At 53.8% G+C, this 20,847-nt stretch overlaps 1 protein-coding gene across 3 annotated transcripts; it reads left to right on the top strand.

Annotated features, from left to right (window-relative positions):
* Positions 1-687: 687 nt before the first annotated feature.
* TIE1 (tyrosine kinase with immunoglobulin like and EGF like domains 1) lies at positions 688-19,454 on the top strand. 3 transcript variants are annotated; one of them, XM_062580931.1, is made up of 23 exons: positions 689-1,429; positions 2,096-2,383; positions 7,143-7,253; positions 7,385-7,540; positions 7,816-7,947; positions 8,312-8,452; positions 9,041-9,169; positions 9,631-9,776; positions 10,049-10,193; positions 10,503-10,661; positions 11,175-11,312; positions 11,495-11,785; positions 13,367-13,657; positions 14,395-14,588; positions 14,809-15,019; positions 15,825-15,935; positions 16,061-16,251; positions 16,746-16,859; positions 17,131-17,201; positions 17,528-17,568; positions 17,806-17,902; positions 18,231-18,330; positions 18,679-19,454. In XM_062580931.1, exons 1-23 carry the CDS (start codon positions 1,384-1,386, stop codon positions 18,748-18,750), a joined length of 3,375 nt encoding a protein of 1,124 aa, XP_062436915.1. In that variant the 5' UTR covers positions 689-1,383; the 3' UTR covers positions 18,751-19,454. The 3 variants fall into 3 exon arrangements, with proteins under 3 accessions (XP_062436916.1, XP_062436915.1, XP_062436913.1); XM_062580929.1 differs by having other exon boundaries at positions 14,395-14,708; XM_062580932.1 differs by lacking the exon at positions 13,367-13,657 and having other exon boundaries at positions 688-1,429; positions 14,395-14,708.
* The last annotated feature ends 1,393 nt before the right edge of the window (positions 19,455-20,847 follow it).

The raw sequence follows: 20,847 nt of genomic DNA, 5'->3' as shown, positions 1-20,847 counted from the left end.
TGTTACGGGCCCAGCCCTGATAAAGCTTTCTTTCTTCAGGGCTTGTGAACAGAAAACTTTCACTGATTCCAGCTGAGTTTGAGCACTGAGAACTGCAGTCCAGGACATTAGTCTACAGACATGCAAAGAGTCTCTGGATAGAGCTGTAGCCTGGATGCTCTGAGCCTTCATGGTTAAGCCTGTCTCTGTACCAGCTCTGAATTGCCATGCCAGTCAATGTGCTTTATGAGCTGCTCACAGACGGCCTCTGCAATCTTGCTGCTGTGAGGAGTCTTTTCCCGATCTTTCGGCACTTGTAGCTCATCTCTGGACCTTTTTTCCATTTCCTCAGGCTCTGAATCATTCTAAATCAGTGCTGCAGTGTCACAGTGCCAGTGTTGGTTTCTGTAGGCTCTGGGCCCCTTCTTGTATTATCCAGGTGGATTCGTGTCTTGGTAGCCTGGCTCATAGCGGGAGGAGGCCAAGGCTTCAGGGGCTTCCTGGATGGGCAGTGTTAGGAAACAGGTAAGGACTGAGCATCTCTGCCTGCCACTCTCCGGGGAATGGGCTCTGTGAGGCAGCTCCCGCCGCACGGCGAGGCACTCCTGTCTCCGGGAGTCAGGGCCATGTCAGAACAATGGGTGGAGAGCAGGAAACGCTGCATGGGAAACAGGATTTCATTCCACCGCCGCCAGTCGCGGCCCCTTGGCCTCCTTCCTTTCCCTTGCCGAGCCTTGCTCAAGAGAGCTCTTCCCACAGCCATCGGTCCCCCCGGTTCCCCAGCGCTTCTCTCGTACCAGCAGTCCCGACAGGCGTCAGAAGTGTGCTGAGGGCCCGAGAATGCTGCCGTGCAAATGGGGTCCAGCGTGAGATCTCCTTGCGGGTGAGGAAGGGGGCTGAGACGCCTCCGTGCCAGGCTGGAGGAGTCAGCATGGCTCTAGGTGCCTTGAATATGCAGCTGTGATTCCTTTGGGAAGGGAGTGCCTGCTCACCGACAGATCAACAGCTGGGGAACAGGCCTCAGTGGCTTCTTCACCACAGAGTCCTGCTTGTGCTGCTCTCTTCCCATCACCGCCTGGGCCGCCTGTGCCGATCCCTGGGGCTGGCTGAGATCCTGGCAGAAGCTGAACAGGGCACTGAGCACAGCACTGTCCTCAGGCAGGGAATGGGGAGCCTCTTCCTCACTGTGCCTGCAATATGAACACCAGAACAGCGTCCCGGCTCCTCCAGAGCTTGGGCAGCAGTGAGAAGGCAAGATGGGAGCTGCGGACAGAAAGCAAGGGTCCTGAACCACCCCTCACGGGAAGTGGATAGGGAGCAGCAGCCCTCTGGTTCCTTCTCTTGCTTCTGGGGTATGTCTGGGATTCTCTGACCCGTGCCAGATTCAGGACACATTTCAAGGACATGGGACTCCAGGTTTATCTTCTATTTCTCCTCCCATCGCTGACAGGTAAATTCTTCTCCCTCTTCCCTTCTGCTCCTGGGGAATCAGTCCCTTCCTCAAAAAGGCTTTATGGGACTAGAGAATAGAGGGCACTCAACAGTGCTAGGGGTTGGGATGGGGCAGGGTTTGCCCTCTTCAGGGCTGCTTGTGTGTAGGGATGGGCTGGGAGGAAGGAAGCATCCCTTTGTGAAAGGGAATTTGGATATCTTCTCAGAGCCTGACAGTGAGGGGATCAAACCTCAGGGCTTAGATACCCTCTCCCACCCGCCTCTCCCCTGCCACAGGGCTAACTGCATGACCAGCTCACAGGAGAAAAGGCCAGTGGGAAGAGGAGTCCCAGGACCTCCTATCCTGCTTGGGCTGCATGCTGGGCGCATGAGGGTGCCCCTGGGGCATTAAGGTGGGAGTTCCCCCAAAACAGAGTAGAAATCCCCACCCTGCTGTCCAAATGGTCTCTGTATTGACCTGGTAAGAGAGAATGAGGCTCTGTCTCAGCACAGCTCCTGAGCGGTGCAGCGGGCAAAAAGGCCTGGGAAGAAGGGGTTTACCTCTGGTTTGTAGGGTCTGTCAAGGTGACTGATGCTGGTGCAGGGCTGGGATGGCCGATGCTCTTGTCCGGCCTGCAAGGACCAGGCTGCAGCTTGTGACACATCCTTGTGCTCCCCACCCTAGGGGCCATCCTGGACATCACCCTAATTGCCAATGTGCAGAGCCTGTCCCACTCTGACTTCTTCCTCTCCTGTGTCATGGGTGAACGTGATGTGAGTTACCTGCAGATCGAGAGGGACAACAAGATTGTGATGACACACCCCAAGACAGGCTTCCAGAACTACCGCAACCGCAGCAATTATGTCCAGGCCAGGGGCTTCTCCATGCCCGACCTGGTGGGGATCCTCTACTGCTTGGGACGCACACCAACAGAGCAGGCTCAGGTGGTCTATGTGCACAACAGCCATAATGGTGAGTGGGCTGGGGGCTGCTAGGGTGCTGGCATGTCCTCCTGGGAGCTCCTTCACATGCAAGCTAGAGACCGCTTTTGAGCAGTTACAGGCTTCTTCCTCCTCGCCTCTGAACTTTGCAGTCCTCGTGCAACTGAGGGAGGTGCTGGGGTGGGGGGGGAGTGATGACTCACTCTTCGAAGCCAGATTTGGAGTCTGCTGGCTCTAGAAGGCCAACAGTCCTTTGCTCAGTGAGTAATCATCACCTTGCCACAGCACTTAAGCAGGACATGGGGGATGTGATTGACAACTAGTGGGGCTTGTATCGCTCAAGTCTCACTCAAGTGCCAGGCATGAGCAGTATGCATTTTTCTCCCAAAGATATGAGATGACTGTGATTTTCCATTGAGGAATATGGCTGAACTCCAGCAGTGTTTCATGTCTTGCAGCAAAGTTGTGGGGCATCTGCCTCAAGGAGGTTTGCAGGGAAGGGCAACAGTCATATTGTAGGCAGCTAGCTGGTGAGATGGGAATTATGCCCAAGATCAGGCCAAGGTCCAAGTAACAGGAAGCCAGATGGCTCTGGAGGAGAGTGTCTCTGGTAGCAAGGTTTGGAAATCATTAACCAGGAGGAGATTAGCCCATCACAGAGTAGCACGTCCAGCCTCGTGCCGGGAGGACCACAAAGGGGCTGACTCTGCCCAGCACCATGCCTGTGAACAGGAATGTCACAGTAGCAGCTACCAAGGAGCCTGCATGGTCACAGGGAAGAAAAGCCACTGTGAGGACTCTCACCTGCATATTTGTGATCGTAACTGGTTCTTTGAAGTGGGTATAAGGAACAAGCTGTACTGGGGCTCCCAGAGAGCATGAGGGTGGACAAAGCAGTTTCTTGTGCGGAGATACATCCCCCTTTCAGTCTCCTCGGGAGTAAGGGTATGCCCTCCAGATCCAGAACATGTGCTTTGGCAAGCTCAGGGCTGCCAGGCTCCTTGCAGCCGTGGGACTCTGTGGCCTCCTGCAATGGCAAGAGGTACTGCCGAGGCCTTGCAGGCAGTTAAGGGTAATGGTGAGTGCTGGGCTCTTGCCTTCATGCTTCATCTCCTATTTCATGCCTTGTAAGCCTAAAGGGCAGCCCTGGGCTAGGCTACAGGAGGGGTAATGTCCAGGTTGAACATTGTCCAACACTACTCCTGTAACCTCCCCTTTTCAGGTGCTAGAGACTGCAAAACTTTGACTGTGAGGACTGAAATTTTCTGTATTAGGTAATTGCCTTAGGATGCTTTCTGAATCCTTTTTAGAAAGTCTCCGTTGAAACAGTCCACCTTTTGCTGAAAATGATGTGGGGGGACTACACATTCCCTTCCTATGGTAAAACATAGTTTTACTATAATGTTTTGAGCACCTCTAATATCTCCAAGCTGTGGAACAAAGATTGCGATAAGGAACAGGCCTCTGGGGTCCAAGTAGCCTCCAAAGAGCAGTGACTGGAACTGTGTCCTTGGCCAGAAGTTTGACCTGAAAATGGCAGCAGTCATATCGGAAACAGAGACGACTAGTCTGGACAAACAGAGCGCCAAAGAGGCGCCAGCAGAGGACAAACAGAGTCAGGGGGATACACCAGACACAAAAGCATATAGGAAAGACTGAGTCCACTGTGAAGTTCAAAGAACAGTACTGTATGTTAAAGAGGGACTGAAGTCAAATCGGGTTTAGAAACTAATCGTATCAGTGAGTGACAGAGGATGCCTTTCTGCAGGATTTCCCTGTCTTGGCAGGACAACACAGGCAGAGTACTGTGGTAGAGCCATCCGTTGGCCACAAGGGTCCAGGGGGCCAGGAGCATGACGGGGGCTAGGAGCATGATGGGGGCTTCATGCCCCTGTACGTCCCAAATGAAAGTCACGGAGGGAGACGAGAACTTTGGGACTGCAGAGATGGAGCTGCTCTGCGCTGGCCCCTGGATCACCCAAGGGACCTGGTTCATAATTCTGCGACCCACGAGCTGCATGCTGATACCCTCTCTTATGTGCCTGGGTTCAAAACCCCTGCAGGAGTAACAAGAGCCAAAAAAGCTGCCATTGGTCTGTTTAATTTAGAGAAGGAGAAGTAACTAAAAATGAGGAAGACTGTTCAAAGGAAAAGGTAACTAAAAAAGTTAGGTGTTTGCAGAAGGAATAAGGGCCATGTAAAGAACCCATCTTGGAGGTTCAAGTGCATGTCACCTCTCATAAAAAGGCTAAGAAAGCACAAAGGTACATGTGAATCACTAAGCAGCTGGTAGGGAAAATTGCTAGAAGCAAGCTGGTATTTCCAAAAGGTTGTGTGCAAATAAAAATAAAAAAAAAAAAAAAAAAAAAGAAGAAAAAGAAGAGAGAAAATAGGAAGGATCCTAAACTTTAGGAAGGTTTAATGCAAAACAGACCAAAAAGAATGTAAGGGGCAATTTAGGAAAGGGTTAAAATTGATAATACATTATTTTTCAAAATCTCAGGGATGGAAAATCTCTCAGACAGGCCACTGTAGAAAAATGAAATTGTTATTATTATTATTATTTGCATCTATGTACAACATAGAGAAATGTGGGAGATTTCCCACAATAAAACCTAACTTTATAGGGGAGCTTGTCAGAAAGCTTATCTCAAAGTGTTGATAGAAGAGGACATGACTGCAAAGTTGCTAGCATGATGCCAGCTTTTTTAAAAAGGTTTTAAAAGGTAGAGAATTACAGACCTGTAAACATAAATCTCAGCCAGACAACCAGTAGAAACTGTAATACAGAGCAGAATTAGTAGGCACCTGACACCCTGAGAAAGAACCATCAGATGCTTTGTAAAGGCAGGTAATGCCCTGTGGCTGGATTTCTTTGAAAGAATCAGTAGTGAGGATAATGTGGGAGATCTGGTTGATGCTGCATGCTCATGTTCCCAGAAAACATTAAGAAAATTTCCTTTGAAAGGCTCTTTGAAAGAAATTAAGCAACCACAGGGTGACAGGGGAGGTCTTTACATGGATTAGTAACTGACTAAAATAAAGGAAACAATAATAGAAGTTAATTTGCAGTTTTTGCCACGCAGAGAAGACATCACTAGAGTCGCACACTGTCTCTGCAGGGATCTGTGCTACTGAATGCATTCATAAATGACTGAAAAAGTGACCATGCTTTCTGATGTTACTAAGGTAATTAGGGAGAGAAAGAGGAGGGGTGAATTCTGTGAAGAACTGCAGAAAGCGAGTGGCAGGTGATAAAGTGGCAGATGAAACTCGGGGGAGGTAAACGGAAAGCAATGTGCTTGGGAACCCCCTGCTTCACCTGGAAGGTGCTGGGCTCTCACTCTCACGGGTCAGACCCCAGGGCTGCAATAGCAGTTTCTGTAGGTTGAGGTGAATGCCTCAGCAGAAAATCCTGACTCTCAGAAAGGCTGTGTAAGAGCTAAGAAAGGTTCAGAGTGATGACGAAAGATGTGGGACAGCATCAGAATGAGGTTCTATTAGGCAGACAGAAGCAACTCAAGTTGGGAAAGAGATGGCTGTAGAGGGATATGACAGAAATCTATGAGATCCTGAGTGTCTGGAAGTGGATGCCAAGCAATCACTTATTCTCTCCCACTACCAATAAATGAAAGCAGTAATTGCCAGCTGCAAAAGGAAGGAGAGGAGGTGGCTCCTCATGCAGCTGGTATTTAACCTCAGGAATGCCAAGCTGCAGGTAGGACAGGCTAAATTTGTATGCATTTTAAGTGGAACTGCAACATCAATGGAAGAAAAACCTCAGCTGGGGCATATTAAATAGAAAGTTAATACCTGACTCAGGAAGTTTCCAAGTGAAAATTGCTGAAGCCTGGGAGGCTCTTCTGGGGAATTACTGGGACACACTCAACCTGTTAGGCTTTTCCACAGGCCTCTGCTGTGTGCCCCATTTGCTCCTCGCTGCCGGCCAGTGCTGGAGACACCACGTGGAACTGGATATGCCTTTGGTCTGACTCAGCATGGCCGGTTTCGACGTGTGCAATCTGGTGCATTGGGAGGCTGCGATTGCCAGAACCCAAACGTGCCCTTTTTTGTGTCTGTCCTGGCACACCCAGGGCCTGGTTCCTCTCTCCTTGATATATTTATAGCCTGATTTATGCTCAAAGCAGGGCTCTGGCTGACTCACTGTACAGCTATGAGAGCTCATTGCTGCTGCATACCTGAATGCCTGGGAAATTCGGAAACGACAGCTATGGCAGTGCTGTGGCTGAATGCTCCAGTAGAGGCAGGGGCAGCCACTGGCCGATAAGGTAGTGCGCAGGTCCTCTGCTCATGGCCGTTGTCTGCCTGCACTGCTGCCTTCACCGGCTCCGTAGACGCAGCCTGGGGTGATGATCTGCTGAGAAACGTCGCCTGCCCTCTGCTTCCACCCTCAGTGAAGAGAGGGCAAATCCACGTGTTGCAGAGAAAGCTGTTTATCATTCCAAAACTTGTAGTGCTGGGAATCTTTTCTCATGATGTTTCTTGGCATGATAAATACCTGCCATGGACAGCAGTTAATGGGTGTTTGGTTAGGCGGCTGCCACGTTAACCAGGCACTCGCATGTCATGGGGCTTGTTGAGGTGATGAGCCACAGTGCTGTGTGAGAGCACCGGGTGCCCCCAGCCTGAGCAAGGCTGCAGGTGCCCGTGTGGCGGGTGCCACGTGGCATCAAGCTGGGTGTCTGGTCGGCTGGTGTAGAGGGGGCTAGTGCTGCCCTTGGCTGTGTGTTTGACCACCCCACCCCTCAGCATGCTCTCCCTTCTTGTAGCCCACCTATTCCCTGTGAAGGCCACGCAGTCAGTGAACATTGCTGAGCCAGCCACCTTCTCCGCCAGGGTCCTCAAGAAGAAGGAGACGGACGTTATGTGGAAAAGAAACGGCAAGTGACTTGGGGACCCCCCCTGGGGAGATGGTGGGCTGCAGCAATGTGGGCCACACTGGCCACAGGGCCAGCCCTAAGGCTTGCTCCCATGCTGCAGCGGCCACCACAGCCCCTCTGCCTCCTTGCAGGTACCTACTACCAGACCACAGACCGGGGTGAGGTGCGGGGCAATCTCTTCACGCTGACGCTCCCCAATGTAAGTGTGAGCGAGAACGGTGTCTACAGCGCCACGTTTATGGGGGACAGCCCGCTGTGGAGCGCCTTCTACAGACTGATCGTCAGAGGTGAGAGGGGTTGGAGGTGGTGAGGGATAGCCATGCTTCTCCACTGCCCCTCGGGCCAGGGCTGTGATGGGGTGTAGTGGGCTGCTGCTCCCCGGAGGAGAACAGGAAGCACTGGGCTGCAGGTCTTGGCATGCTCCTGGGTCTTGGCAGCAGAAGTAGGTGCAGGTATGGGCGATGGAGGAGCCTGTGGACCTGACCGGAGTAACAGAGAAGCTGAGGAGTTAGGGGCAGCAAACTGGGGGTCAGTGGGTTTGACATCCCTGCTCTCTCTGCAGCATGTGCCGCAAAGAAATGGGGACCCTCCTGCGAGAAGGACTGTCCTGACTGTCTGAATGGAGGTGTCTGCCATGACCATGTCGGCGAATGCATCTGCCCTCCCGGTTTCATGGGCACTCGCTGTGAGAGAGGTAGGGTGTCCAGCTGCCTCCTCTCCACAGGGGCCCAGCAGTAGAAGCAGTGCCCAGCGCATATGTGGGGTCCTCTGCCAAGCCCCTGCATTCAGGCTAGAAACTCCACACACCTCCTCAGCCCTGATGCCCCTGTTTCTGGAGCAGGAAGGGGGCCATCCCCCTTCTCTGCATGACAAGACTACACAGGGGCAATGAGTTTGTGTGGGGGCCACTTGCAGGCTTGGGACCATTTTGTGGAGCCCTGAGATGCTGAGCTGGTGGCATATCCCTGCACAAGCAGGGCCAAGGAGGAGGATGAGTATATTTGGGAAGGAAGCCCAGCAAAGAGCTGGTGATGGCAAAAAACATTCTTGTTTTTCAGCTTGTCAGGAAGGCCAGTTTGGCCGTAACTGCCAGGAGACATGCCAGAGAGCCCAGGGCTGCAGGGGGCTCAGCTTCTGCCTTCCAGACCCCTACGGCTGCTCCTGTGCTTCTGGGTGGAGTGGCTCCCGCTGCAACCAAGGTACTGGAACATAGGCTATCCAGCTGCCGACTCCTGCCCGATGGAGACAGCCATCCAACTGGCTGGTCCAGCACAAGATAAGCTCACCCTTTCTGTCTGCAGAAGAGCAGGGCTTCCCCCAGGACCTGGCTCTGTTCTCCAGCAACAGCAGCACCCATACAAATTGCTCACACTCTTGCCCACTGTTACATCAAGCTAGTTTTATCACCGCTTGCCAGATCTCTCCCTACCCTATGTCTCACTCTGCCCTGCAACTGAGCTGAAGAGCGGTCCCCATCATGCAGGACAGACACCTATGTCCCATACTCACCCCTCTTTCTTGCCCTGGGTGCTGCCTATAGCACCCAACTGACAGCTCTGGAGACAAAGTTTCTCTCTGGTTACAGGAGAGACCATGTCACTCGCTCTGTAGCTGCTCTCCCCATTGCCTGCCAACCACCAGGCTCTCCTGGCTCAGCAGTCCTGGTGCATTACCAACAGCCCGTGGTTTCTGTCTCCTGGCAGGCTGGACAGCAGGTCCTGCTCTGCACCAGCTGTGACCCTGCACTGCTGCTGGGGGGCTAACTGCGAGTTCTCCTCTTCCCTCAGCCTGTCCTCCAGGATACTATGGCCCAGACTGTGCCCTGGCGTGTGCCTGCCGAAACGGAGGCAGCTGTAACCGCTTCAGTGGCTGCTTGTGCCCGTCAGGTTGGCACGGACGGTACTGTGAGAAGTCAGGTGAGGTTGCTGCAGGCCTAGCCTGGCACAAGAGCTACAGCGGGTGCCTGTCCCTTGCTCTCAGGATGGAGCTCCAGCTCCTTCCTTGCTGTTAACCCTGTGGGCAGCTGGCTGCTAAACTTGACAGCCAAATCAGTAACCAACATCACCCTAGGCATACCTGCAGAAATACTACCCAGCCCCATGGAAACAACAGTGCTATAATCTGGTCTGGCCCTTCCAAATTAGCTGCGTTCCTGCATTGCTCAGCCTGAAACATGGCTGGCGATCTGGGCCCTGCACTGCTGCAGTTAGACCTCAGCACCCAGCCTGGACCCCAGGGCACGAGGGCTGTGGGCTCCAGGGCACCTGGATCTGTGGCCATGTCTGACGCATGGGACTAGCTCTTTGGGAAAGATCTGAGCCTCTCATATACCTGGGAAGGGGCAGAGTCTGCTCTAATGCTGTTTTCTCTATGCCAGACCGGTTCCCCCAGATCATCAGACTGGCCTCAGAGCTGGAGTTCAACCTAGGCTCAGAGCCTGTAATCAGCTGCGTGGCTACTGGGAACCCACTGCCTGCCAGTGACAGCGTGGAGATGCGCAAGGCTGATGGCACCATGCTCAAGGTACCATCTGCTCAATGGGCACGCTTCAAACTGCCCCTACCCTGCCCTGTTACCCCCACACTCACCCAGCAAGCTGGCCTCTTCACCCCGCCAGAAATCATGGGCAATGGGCCTCATCCCACATTGCAGCCTCCCCTAAAAGCACCCTTCTTCCTTCTGATCTTGGCTGCTCTCAGGCCTGATGAGTTAAAATCTGCAGCATTGGCATGGAGAGCAGGGCACAAGCTCTCACTGGGCATGCTGTGGGCTAACAGCATCCTCTGTGCCCGCAGCTGATCAAAGCCATCATTGAGCCAGGGCAGATCACATGCGAGTTCCAGGTGCTGAGCTTGACGAAGGCTGATGCAGGGCTCTGGGAGTGCAGAGTCTCCACAACTGGCGGGCAAGACAGCCGGAAAGTCAAAGTCAACATCAGAGGTGAGGGACGGCCAGCAGCCTGAGTGGGACGACATGGCTGGGGGGTGGCTGATGGCATGGTGAGGCATGCCAATCTGCATGCAGCCAGGGGAAAGGCTCCAGCTGCCTTACCTTTGGGCTGGACACTGGTGGGCAGTGGCAGCATCATGTATCATGGTGCCAGCAGACAGGTTTGGGTGCTGCTAAAAGACTTCAAGGGTTTCCCTTTCCCTGACAAAGCTGGAGGGAGCCAAGACATAGTGGATAGTCCCATGCTCTGCACCTCTTTGCTCCCGGTCCCACTGTCTGTGTTCCCTCCTTTGCCCCCAGTGCCACCCACACCCCTGACCCCACCCCGGCTGCTGGCCAAGCAGAGCCGGCAACTCGTGGTGTCACCCGTGGATTGCTTCTCTGGTGATGGACCCATCGTCTCCATCAAGCTGCTCTACAAGCCCAAGGACGACACCTCAGTGTGGTCATCCATTGTGGGTATGTGTCCCAGGGGCTGAGGGGGCACAGAGAGGGCCTAGGTGGGAGGAAATGGCTGTCCCAGCTTGCAGGGCCCGGGAGTGCTGCAGAAGCTGATGTCTGGATCCCTTTTGTATCAGCTGTTTTAGGCGAGGTAGATCAGAAAAAGCCCTACATATCTTTGCAGATTGCTCCCAGAAACTGGTTATCCTGAAATAGCAGGTAGAGCCAGCAGGCACTGATGCTGCTTGGAGGCCAGCTGGGCTTATCGCTGGGCTGCCTGCACAGAGATCCCCTACCAGACTATGCTCACCTGGGCTCCTAAAGCCCTGCAGCAGCATTACATACTTGTGTGGGATCCCAGCAGAGTCAGTGTGGGGTCTCAGTTGTTCCAGCTTGCTGTCATGGGCAGAGGTCTCCGTTCTGCTCACAAGGAGCCCCTGGGTCTGTCAGGGGTGATACTGAGGAGGACACCCATGACAGGGCAGAGTGTGGGTTGGAGGTGTTGCTTTGACACATCCTCTTGGCCAACAGTCGACAACAGCGAGAACATCACCCTCATGAACCTCCGGCCAGTGACTGCCTATGTCGTCAAGATGCAGCTGACCCGGCCTGGGGATGGTGGGGAGGGCAGCAAGGGGCCCGAAGCTGTCATGGTGACTGAATGCATAGGTAAGCATCCCACTTCCCTAAACCTAACTGTAACCTTCATCTGAACTTCCCTGCATCACCGGTGGGAGCACGGGCTACATATAGCCAGGGAAAGCAGTGTGTCAAAGGACTGAAAGCCTTCATGGCCTGCAAAGCACCAGGGGCTTACAGGCAATGAGTTTTTGCTGTGTTTTTATTCACAGAGCCCACAGTTAAGCCTGTAATTGAAGGTTGGTCCATAGAGGAGAAAAATACACTTCATGTCAACTGGAAATTGCCAAATAACCACGAGCCAGCACACGGGTTCATCGTCCGTCTTTTTGACTCTGCAAGGAGGCTGGTCTGTGAGAAAAACATCACATCCATATCTGTGCTGTCTGCCCGCATTGCGGATCTGGAGTTCAACACAGAGTACAGCCTGGAGGTGCTGGTGTACCACTGCACGAGCCTGGGCCCCCCATCCGACCTCTACAAGGTCATGATAAACAGCAAAGGTAAGCACCGCGGGACATGCACATCCCCCAGCTCAGGCCGGGATGGTAGGGCTTAAGGCACAGTAACACTTATCCCAAAGCACAGAGAGGTTCAGCAGAGCAGTCTTGTCCTCATATCCCACAAAGAAAGGGAAAGCCCTGAAAATATTCAACAGCTCCTGTATCTCATCTTTGATAGTGCATGAAGTGTTGCTTAGGGACAGATAAAGGTACACGGCAAAAGGAGTCCTCATTTCCTCACTATGCCTCGCAGCCTGCAGCACCAAGGAGCTTGGAAACATCTTAAGCTCTGCATTATCTTTAGGCTATCATGAGTGTTGCTCACAAATAGACCTGTCCACCATGTCCTTGTCCAAACCCTGTTTGAACTATCTATAGTTCTGGGCTTTACAACATCCTGTAGCAACAAGTTCCTTGATATAATTACACATTGTGTAAAAAAGTATTTCCTTTCGCTTTTTTAACCCTGATGCCTGATGGTCACTGGATGATCACTAGGGCTTGTACTGAAAGATATCTGTAGTCATTCTTTCCAGTGCAACAAACAGTCAACCTGCATGGAGCTGGGAGATAGCGAGGAGGTGGAACACAGTCATTGTGGACTGAGGAAGAACAAATCATGTCCAATCAGTCTGACTTCCCTTTTTGACAGGGTAACTGGCCTGGTAGATAAGGGGGAAGCAGTATATAAGGCTTGTGACTTCAGTAAAACACGTCTTGTTCTAGTGTGTGTTAGGAGGACTGTTGCATATAAGGCTTGAAAGATGTAATTTTTTGTGTACTCTGTGTCTGTAAAAGCTTTTTGTAATTCAGGGTGGGGGAGGTGGTTTAACAAGCATGTGGACAGATTGGAGAACTTTCAGAGGAGGCAGTGTGAACTATAAGATGCTTAGAAAACATTGTGTGAGGAAGGGCTGAAAAGAGAAAAATCTCATGAAAGCTATTAAATGCAAAGACATCTAGCTTCCCTGAGGCTGGGAAAGTGTTTGGGGGTGCAGTCTTGGCCCACTGTTGCACAGTCACAAACCCATTCTGGCCACTGCTGGAGGCAAGATACTGGGGAGGTAGCATGACTCACATGGGTGCCCTCATATTTCCTGAAGAGTAGACACAGGGAAGGTAAGTCTGAAAGGTGGTTTGAAAGCAATTATCCAGCCTATGCTGGGTTGTTAGAAAGGGGGCAATGATCTTTGCTCTGCATGGCAGCCAAGGGATGGACAAGAAGTCCTCTCAGTTTACAGCACGGTTGCTTCAGGAAGGAGCTGGTGGCTCTGCCCGCTCTGAGAGAGGTGAGCATTGCCTCTGGTACCTGGTTGCCATAAATTCAGCTCCTGCAGAGGTTCCTGAGAGCAGCTCGACAGCAGCGGTGGCCTGTCTGCCTCTTGCTGCCTTCACACAAACATGGACTAGGGGATCTCCGGAGGTACCTTTGAAGCTGATGTGTCTTTGGTTGCCATTATTGTCTGCAGTGAGTGGAGAGGTCTGGCTTTCCCTTCACTGCCCAGTCTGCCAAGCGCCGGGAGCCCAGAGCCCCCCAGCTCCCGAGCTGGGGGCTGACACTCTCTCCTCTCCTTGTCCCAGGCCCCTCCTCCCCACGGTCACTCTCCGCAGAGTCCCTGTCTGACACTGCAGTCAGGCTCTCCTGGCAGGTCCCTGAGTACCCCAATGGGGGCATCACCAAGTACATAGTGGAGCTGCAGCAGGTGGGGGGCACCAGTGAACCCCAGTGGATTGACACAGACAGCGGCGCAGAGACGACCAAGACCATCGGGGGCCTCAATGCCAGCACGAACTACCAGTTCCGTGTCCGGGCCAACTCCCACGTGCCAGGAGAGTGGAGCCAGCCTGTGAAAGCTAAGACCCTGGGGGATGGTGAGTGAGGTGTCCCAGCAGGGCACACACCTGGACAAGTTCTGGGCCTCCCTGCACCAATCCAGCTGCTTGGCTGGCACTCCCGCCTGTGTGATCCCAGCACCATCTGGGTCCCCCGGACACGACCGTGCCTGCTGCCTGCCTCTGTACAGACAGGGTAGCTAATGAGGCTCTTCTGGAGCTTGGGCTCAGTGCCTAAGCTGGCAGAGGGAGACCGGAGCACTCAAGGTAATCTCAAAGAGCTGCTCTGAAGCAACAGCCCACGCCTAAAACACTTGTGGGTCTCTTCAGAAATCCGGTTCTACCTAGCCCTGGGCAGGGCAAGGGGGACATGGTGACAGCACAGCACCCATGGAGTAACTATGCCTTGGCCAGAGGGTGACGCAGTGTGCAAAGGGCTAAAGGAGCAGTGCAGAGCTGGTACCAGGGAGGAGCTGATGGCTTGAAGAAAGCAGGGAGGAAGCAGAGCTTGGGCAAAATTCCAGAAACCAATGGGTCTGGCAGCAGGAGCCTGGCCAGTAACACCTTCACATCCATGCCACTCTGGGTGCATCTGTGGTTGGTGCCTATGTGGCTGCCTGGGAGCAGCACCCTGGGGTGCTGGGACAGGGCTATGGGATTTCTGAAGCCCAGCTTGGCAGCAACTGCTTGGCCTATCTCTGCAGCTCTATCTGCCAGGCCAGTTCAGCTGTGGGGATAAGCCATGGGCCAAGATCCTTGATCCTTTCTTTTGGCAGGAGCACTGAGTGCGCCACCCAGTCTGGGCAGCCAGAGCACCGAGCAGTCAGGAGTAGACCAACAGCTGCTCTTGGCCATCATCGGCTCTGTGTCCGTCACCTGCCTCACCATCCTCTTTGCTCTCCTTGCACTTTTCCTCATCAAGAAGAATTTTTTCCACCGGCGCCGCACCTTTACGTACCAGTCTGGTTCGGTGAGTGCCGCCTGCCCCACCAGGACCGTGTCCCCAGCTCCCCACGTCCCAGCCCGATCCAGGTCACGCTCTGTAGCCTCCAGTCCGGATGCAGCCAGGCCTCACTTCCATGCGGAGAGGGTGCGGAGCCCATCCTTGCCCATGACTCCTGCCCTGCTGGGCCTGCCGCAAGGGCAGAGGGTGCCTGGTGCCTCTAACCTCACCCACCCCTGTTTTCCAGGGGGAAGAGACCATCTTGCAGTTCAACTCAGGGACCCTGACCTTGACACGCCGGCCCAAGCCACAGCCTGAGCCCCTCAGCTACCCTATCTTGGAGTGGGAAGACATCAAGTTTGAAGATATGATTGGGGAAGGGAACTTCGGTCAGGTCATCAGGGCTATGATCAAAAAGGATGGCCTGAAAATGAACGCAGCCATCAAGATGCTGAAGGGTGAGTGTTCTGTCATGGCCAAGACTTGGTCTTAAGAATGACATCTGAGGTCTTGGTTGCCCTTCCTCACCCCAGCAGTCATCCAAAGAAAACACTGAGAAATAGCAAAAGTCCTGTCTGCACCAAACCAGGCCTCCAACCTCTGGTCCTGGGTCCAAATGAGAGTAGCTGAAACGGAGAGTATCAGTGTCACTCCCTCCAAACCTTCCCTGTCTCTGTCCAGAAGCACTACTCACAGCTTGGTAGAGCTGCAGTCCATATCCTTAGCCTCTAACATCCCTGAATGCCACCCACATGGTGCAGTCTGTAAGCTTGTGGTCCCCACTGAGACTCTGAGGAAGCACTGGCACAGTGCAAGCCTTTTGCTTCATATCACCATGCCAAACCTGAGGGTTAGCTGGGGTGATCGTCTAACCTGACAGCCTGTTACACTGTGAGGGGTGACTGCCAGGGCTCCTGCTGCCAGGCCAGACCTTCCTAGGCACTGCCCTGCCAGCCTTCACACAGGAAGGGAAGTCGACTCACCAAGCCAGCCAAAAATACTCACTTTTTTTGTGGGGTGAATTTTTGGCCAGTTTAGCGTACTTCAGTCAGCTCAGAGGTAGGGGGTACAAGGCAGGGGAAGAAGCATGTGCAGGATGGGGTAGGGGACAGGGAGCTTCCCTCCTTCTGCAAGCTCAGCTCATCCCTATAAGACTGCATCCTGAGCACCACTCTTGACTGAAGAGAACAAGACCTGGGCCATGGGAGAGCAACCAGAAGGCCCTTAATGTAGGACTGAAGAGTGTTCCTGCTTTGCTTCCAGAGTTTGCTTCGGAGAATGACCATCGGGACTTTGCGGGGGAGCTAGAGGTGCTATGCAAACTGGGCCATCACCCCAACATCATCAACTTGCTCGGTGCCTGTGAGAACAAGGGTGAGGGCTGCCTCCCTCTTTTGGCTGGGCTGGTGTGTCCGGCCTCACATTATCCCCTGCCCAGCTGAGCTTTCCTCTTTCCTTGACAGCATCCGATAACCTCTGCCTCCTCCTCCTCAATGCAGGTTACCTGTACATCGCTATTGAGTATGCCCCCTATGGAAACCTCCTTGACTTCCTCCGCAAAAGCAGAGTTCTGGAGACTGACCCTGCCTTTGCCAAAGAGCATGGGACTGCATCCACCCTCACCTCCCAGCAGCTCCTCCAGTTTGCTTCAGATGTGGCCAAGGGAATGCAGTACCTGAGTGAGAAGCAGGTATGTGCCCACCGCCCCCAGGCAAGAGTCTGCATTGCTCACAGCCCAGGGACGAAGCCTGGGGCTCCCTGTGAACATATGTGAGGACCTGGACATGCAAAGCCACATATTCTGCTCTCCTCTCTGCCAAACCCTCCAGAGCCCAGAGCATCCTTTCACCCTGGGCCTGGTGACTCCTACATGGAGCATAAAACCCCTGGGATCAGCAGGATGGAAAATTGACTCTTGGTCATTGGTCCTTTCTGTCTTGGTTTCAAGTCTCAGCTCTCAGCTCAGCTCCCCACTGCTTGCTCCCTACACAATCAAGGGAGAGGACAAGGCTCCCTGGAGTTTCAGGAAGCTGACAAAGATTTGCTGGGAGCAGGAACAGATGCCTGGCAGATCCAGGGAGAGCAGAAACATCCCAAATAATTTTGTCCTTTCACATCTTTAGCGCACCATGACTTTGGTGAGCTGATGTGGCTCACCAAAGGCTCACTTGTGGCCTCTTTCAGTTCATTCACAGAGACCTGGCAGCCAGAAATATCTTGGTGGGAGAAAATCTGGCCTCCAAGATTGCCGACTTCGGACTCTCCAGAGGGGAGGAGGTCTATGTGAAGAAGACAATGGTGAGGCAGGAATCTCCATGGGGCCTGCACAGGTCTGGTGGGCAGGATCTCTCCCTAGCAGTGAGAACACCCACCATACTGGGACTAGCAGCCTCGAGCTGGGGTTTAGTGAATGGTTCTTGGCTTAGCTTGTTCTTCACTCTTGTCCCACTTGAAGCTGAGCAGAGCCTTTGCTGCTGCTTGGACTTTGGAAGGGATCCCAGCACTGCTCAGTCTGCCCTCTATCTGCAGTGTATGCCCCCACCCTGATGATCACTCTCTGTTTCCACAGGGTCGCTTGCCAGTTCGCTGGATGGCTATTGAGTCCCTGAACTACAGTGTGTATACCACCAAGAGTGATGTGTAAGTCCCAAAGCCACCAACACATGGGTTAAGGGAACAGAAATGGCCACCTCCATCCCTCCCTGAGGCACTCCATGCCCCTAGGGCAGTTGGCGCAGTGCTGCTTTTGCACTAGGTGTTGGCAAGGGCGGAAGGTGATGCCAATGCAGCCCTGCCAGCTCTGCCTGATGTCTGGCTGCCCACATGCTCCTGCCTGCCTTCTTGGCTGCAGCTCAGCCCTAGCCCTGTCCCAGTCCCACCACAAACCCCTCCAGCTTCATGCCCGTGCCCAGGAGTGGGACACAGCTTGCAGTTCTGTGTCATAGCTTGGTCTCTTTCCTTTTCAGATGGTCATTTGGTGTCCTGCTCTGGGAGATTGTCAGCTTGGGTAAGGCTCTTCTTAGTCCCCTATGCCCATTTAGGTCCCTGCAGATATGGCAGACCTCTTCTTCTGAAGCCTTGGAGGGTCTCCCTGGGAGCCCTGAGGAATGGTGGCTGGGGCCTGGGGCACCCCATGCTACTCAAGAACTGTTCCAGGGATGGGGAGGCAACAGCAGTGGGGCTCTGCACTGGGAGATGAGGAAACTGTCCCTGTCATAGCCACATCTATGTCTCTCACCCACAGGGGGGACACCATACTGTGGGATGACATGTGCCGAACTCTACGAGAAGCTCCCTCAGGGTTACCGCATGGAGAAGCCGCGCAACTGTGATGATGAGGTGTAAGTGGGCAGAGAGCCCCAGCCCGGGTCAGGGTTCACTGGATGCACAGTCCTGAGAGCAGGGCTGTTGTGCTCAGCTGGGCCAGTCCCTCCAGGCTGTGGTTTGGCACAACAGCAGTGTCCACCTGTGCTCCCCGCCACCCACGTGGGCTCTCACTGGCTGGTCTGCCTGTGCATCATTACCAGGAGAGGAGCTGGGATCCCATGTCCCAGCCACTTATCTCCACACTTTGCCTCTGCACCTGCTTTTTCCCTTCTCACATAAACAGCTTTGGTGCCCCCCCCCCTCTGCTCCCCATGCTGATCTCACATGGGTCTCTGCCCCCAGGTATGAGCTGATGCGGCAGTGCTGGCGTGACCGCCCCTATGAGCGTCCACCCTTTGCCCAGATCTCCATGCAGCTCATCCGCATGCTGGAGGCCAGAAAGGTGGGTGTCCGTAGAGGCACAGCTTGGTGCAGGGTGCCTGCATCGCCCTGGGCTGGGCATGGGGTCTGTGCATGGAGGGCTTTGGGCACTGCTGACTCTCCAAGGAGTGCTAGAAATATTTCCACCTTGCACAGGGACCAAAGGCTGGGGGACTCCCTGGACAGCCCCCTGCTTCTGGGGCATCCAACACCAATCCCTATCTGAAGCCCACCAAGTGGGAGCAGCTCTGCAGGCTCCCAGCCCTGCACCCCATGGTGCTGCACCTGTGAGTGTGCCACTAGGTGCAGGATGGGGGATGGGAACAGGGACTCTGTTGCAGCCTGTTCCTGACTTGGGTTTCCCACACAGGCCTACGTGAACATGGCCCTGTTTGAGAACTTCACCTACGCAGGGATCGATGCCACCGCAGAGGAGGCGTGAGACTGCACCCAGCACTGTGCCGCTGGCCACCCAGCTACACCAGCTTGTGGCCCTGCTGCAGAGGGACAACCCTGGCCCCCCGGCCTGCTGGGATAATGCTGTGGGAACAAGGGGCTTCCTGCCCCCCTGGATCAGAGCCCCAAACACCAGTGACCCTTACTGAGAGTGCCCTTCCATGCAGCAGGACTGCACCATCCCCTCCCCAGCTGCCTCCGAAGGTGTGCTGGCCACGTTGCCATGCCACTGGCCTATGACAGTGGTTCCGCACAGCTGGGGGATGTGCTAGAATATCCCCAAAGGACAAGACCCTGGCTGCACACCCTGCATGGTGTTTGCAGCAGAGTCACGGCAGGAGAAGGGCTCTCCTAGGAGCTGGCAGATGCTGCAACCCACACCTCTGGCAGTGTGTGGGACTTGGCCCATGCATGAGGACATAAATGCCCATCCTCTGGGGCGAGAGATGATAGAAGCAGAAACCTGGCAGCTCACTGCCCTGCAGGCTCTCAGTATGCCCAGGGTCTGACTCAGTGCCGGCTCCTGAGCACTGTCCTGGTGAGGCTGCAAACATTGCTGCCAGCATGGGATGAGGCAGCCCCGGGGTGCAAGAAAGGATGGTGCTAGCCATGCATGGCCTCCAGCTCTGCACCAGCCCTTCGGAGATTGCCAGTTCTGCTTTCTGTTCAATAAACGTAGTACAACAGACACTCAGGGTCTGGACAGGGAAGTGGAGGTGGGTCGCTGGCTCTGTGTCACTGAAGGCCCTGTGGAAAGGAACCTGGGGCTCTGCCAGTCTGCTGTGGTGGTGATTCAGTGGGATCCTGTCAGGGGCAGGTTTAGCTCAGTTGGTTAGAGTGTGGTGCTGCTAATGCCAAGGTCGTGGGTTCAGTCCCCATACGGGCTACGCTGAGGGTTGGACTAGATGACTTCCAGAGGTCCCTTCCAACCTTACTGATTCTATGTCTGGTGTCTGGGTCCTCCAATCGGCAGGGATATCCCAGCGCCTCCAAACAAGCTCCAGGTTTCATTTCACAGTGGGAAAGGTTTTTCTTAATATGAGACTGGGGTCTCCTGCAATTTAAGACTGTGACTTGTCTTGTCCCCCAAGGATATGGAAAACAAATTATTTCCTTCCTTTGTGCAGCAGCCTTTCACATGTTTGAAAACTGTTACTGCAGCTTCCCCTCAGCTGGCCCCTCTTTATGGGGAACAACCCCAGTTCCTCTAACCTTTCCCTGCAGCGTAGGTTGTGTCTCTGAGCATTGTTATGGCTCTCCCCTGGACTCTTCCCACTTGGGGGCCCGCTGATGCCCACCCAGTGCTGAGTCAAGCAAGTAAGGTCATTTCATGCATCTTCCTAGGTGACAGTCCTGTTTGAACACTGCTCTCTAAAGTAAGTCTTTTTGGCAACAACACATTTCTCCCAAGTTAACCTAGGCTCTGCTATGATGCTAGATGCCTCTCTTGGGAGCTCCTGCGTAGGCAGGCAGTCCTCATCCTGCACTTGTGCAGTTTGTTATACTGATAGCAGCTGGGCTTGGTCTTTAGCTTCCTAAGCCATAGGTGTGCGGTCAAACTAGTCATCTAATCATCCTCTAGAGCCTGTAGGAAGTAATGGCCATTCCTCCAGAGCCTGTTATCCCATCCCAAGGTAGATGCCTAAGTATTATATCTGGCATTTGTTTGTCTGGGAAATATTTTTTTTCCCCAGATCATGGTTCAAATGTGTTGATACCATTGTGATTTTCCATACCAGCCTCCAGTGCTATTTAGTGTCAACTGCAGCCATTAACAAGCAACCTCTCTTTCCCCACCACTGAGGTCCTTAGTGAAATGGTAACTCAGACTGGCCCGATAACACGTGCTGCTGGCCTTGCACCTCCTCTTGCGCTATTGAGCCAAGGCTGCTGCGGGGAATGGCATGTGAGGCAGCGCCACTGGTCTTGCTGAAGCAAAGGTTATGCTTCTTGCTTCTCTGACTGCAGAGCCCATTAGGCGGATAGAGAAGGAAGTGGGATTGGTTTGACCAAATTTGACCACGACAAATTGGTGGTGCCTGTTCCTCCTCTCCTCTCTGTGCCCTGGGGCTGGTGGTACTGT

Source organism: Rhea pennata, chromosome 8 (genome assembly GCF_028389875.1).
Source record: "Rhea pennata isolate bPtePen1 chromosome 8, bPtePen1.pri, whole genome shotgun sequence".
Taxonomy (NCBI): Eukaryota; Metazoa; Chordata; class Aves; order Rheiformes; family Rheidae; genus Rhea; species Rhea pennata.
Note: the sequence above shows the minus strand (reverse complement) of the source record. Positions and strands in the feature narration are given on the sequence as shown.

Bases quoted from the DNA above. Each gene is read 5' to 3' on its own strand.
- TIE1 (XM_062580929.1), top strand. From the start codon at position 1,384: ATGGGACTCCAGGTTTATCTTCTATTTCTCCTCCCATCGCTGACAG. The intron at 7,254-7,384 runs GCAAGTGACTTG...GCCTCCTTGCAG, and splicing joins CGTTATGTGGAAAAGAAACG to GTACCTACTACCAGACCACA. The intron at 13,658-14,394 runs GTGAGTGAGGTG...TTCTTTTGGCAG, and splicing joins AGCTAAGACCCTGGGGGATG to GAGCACTGAGTGCGCCACCC.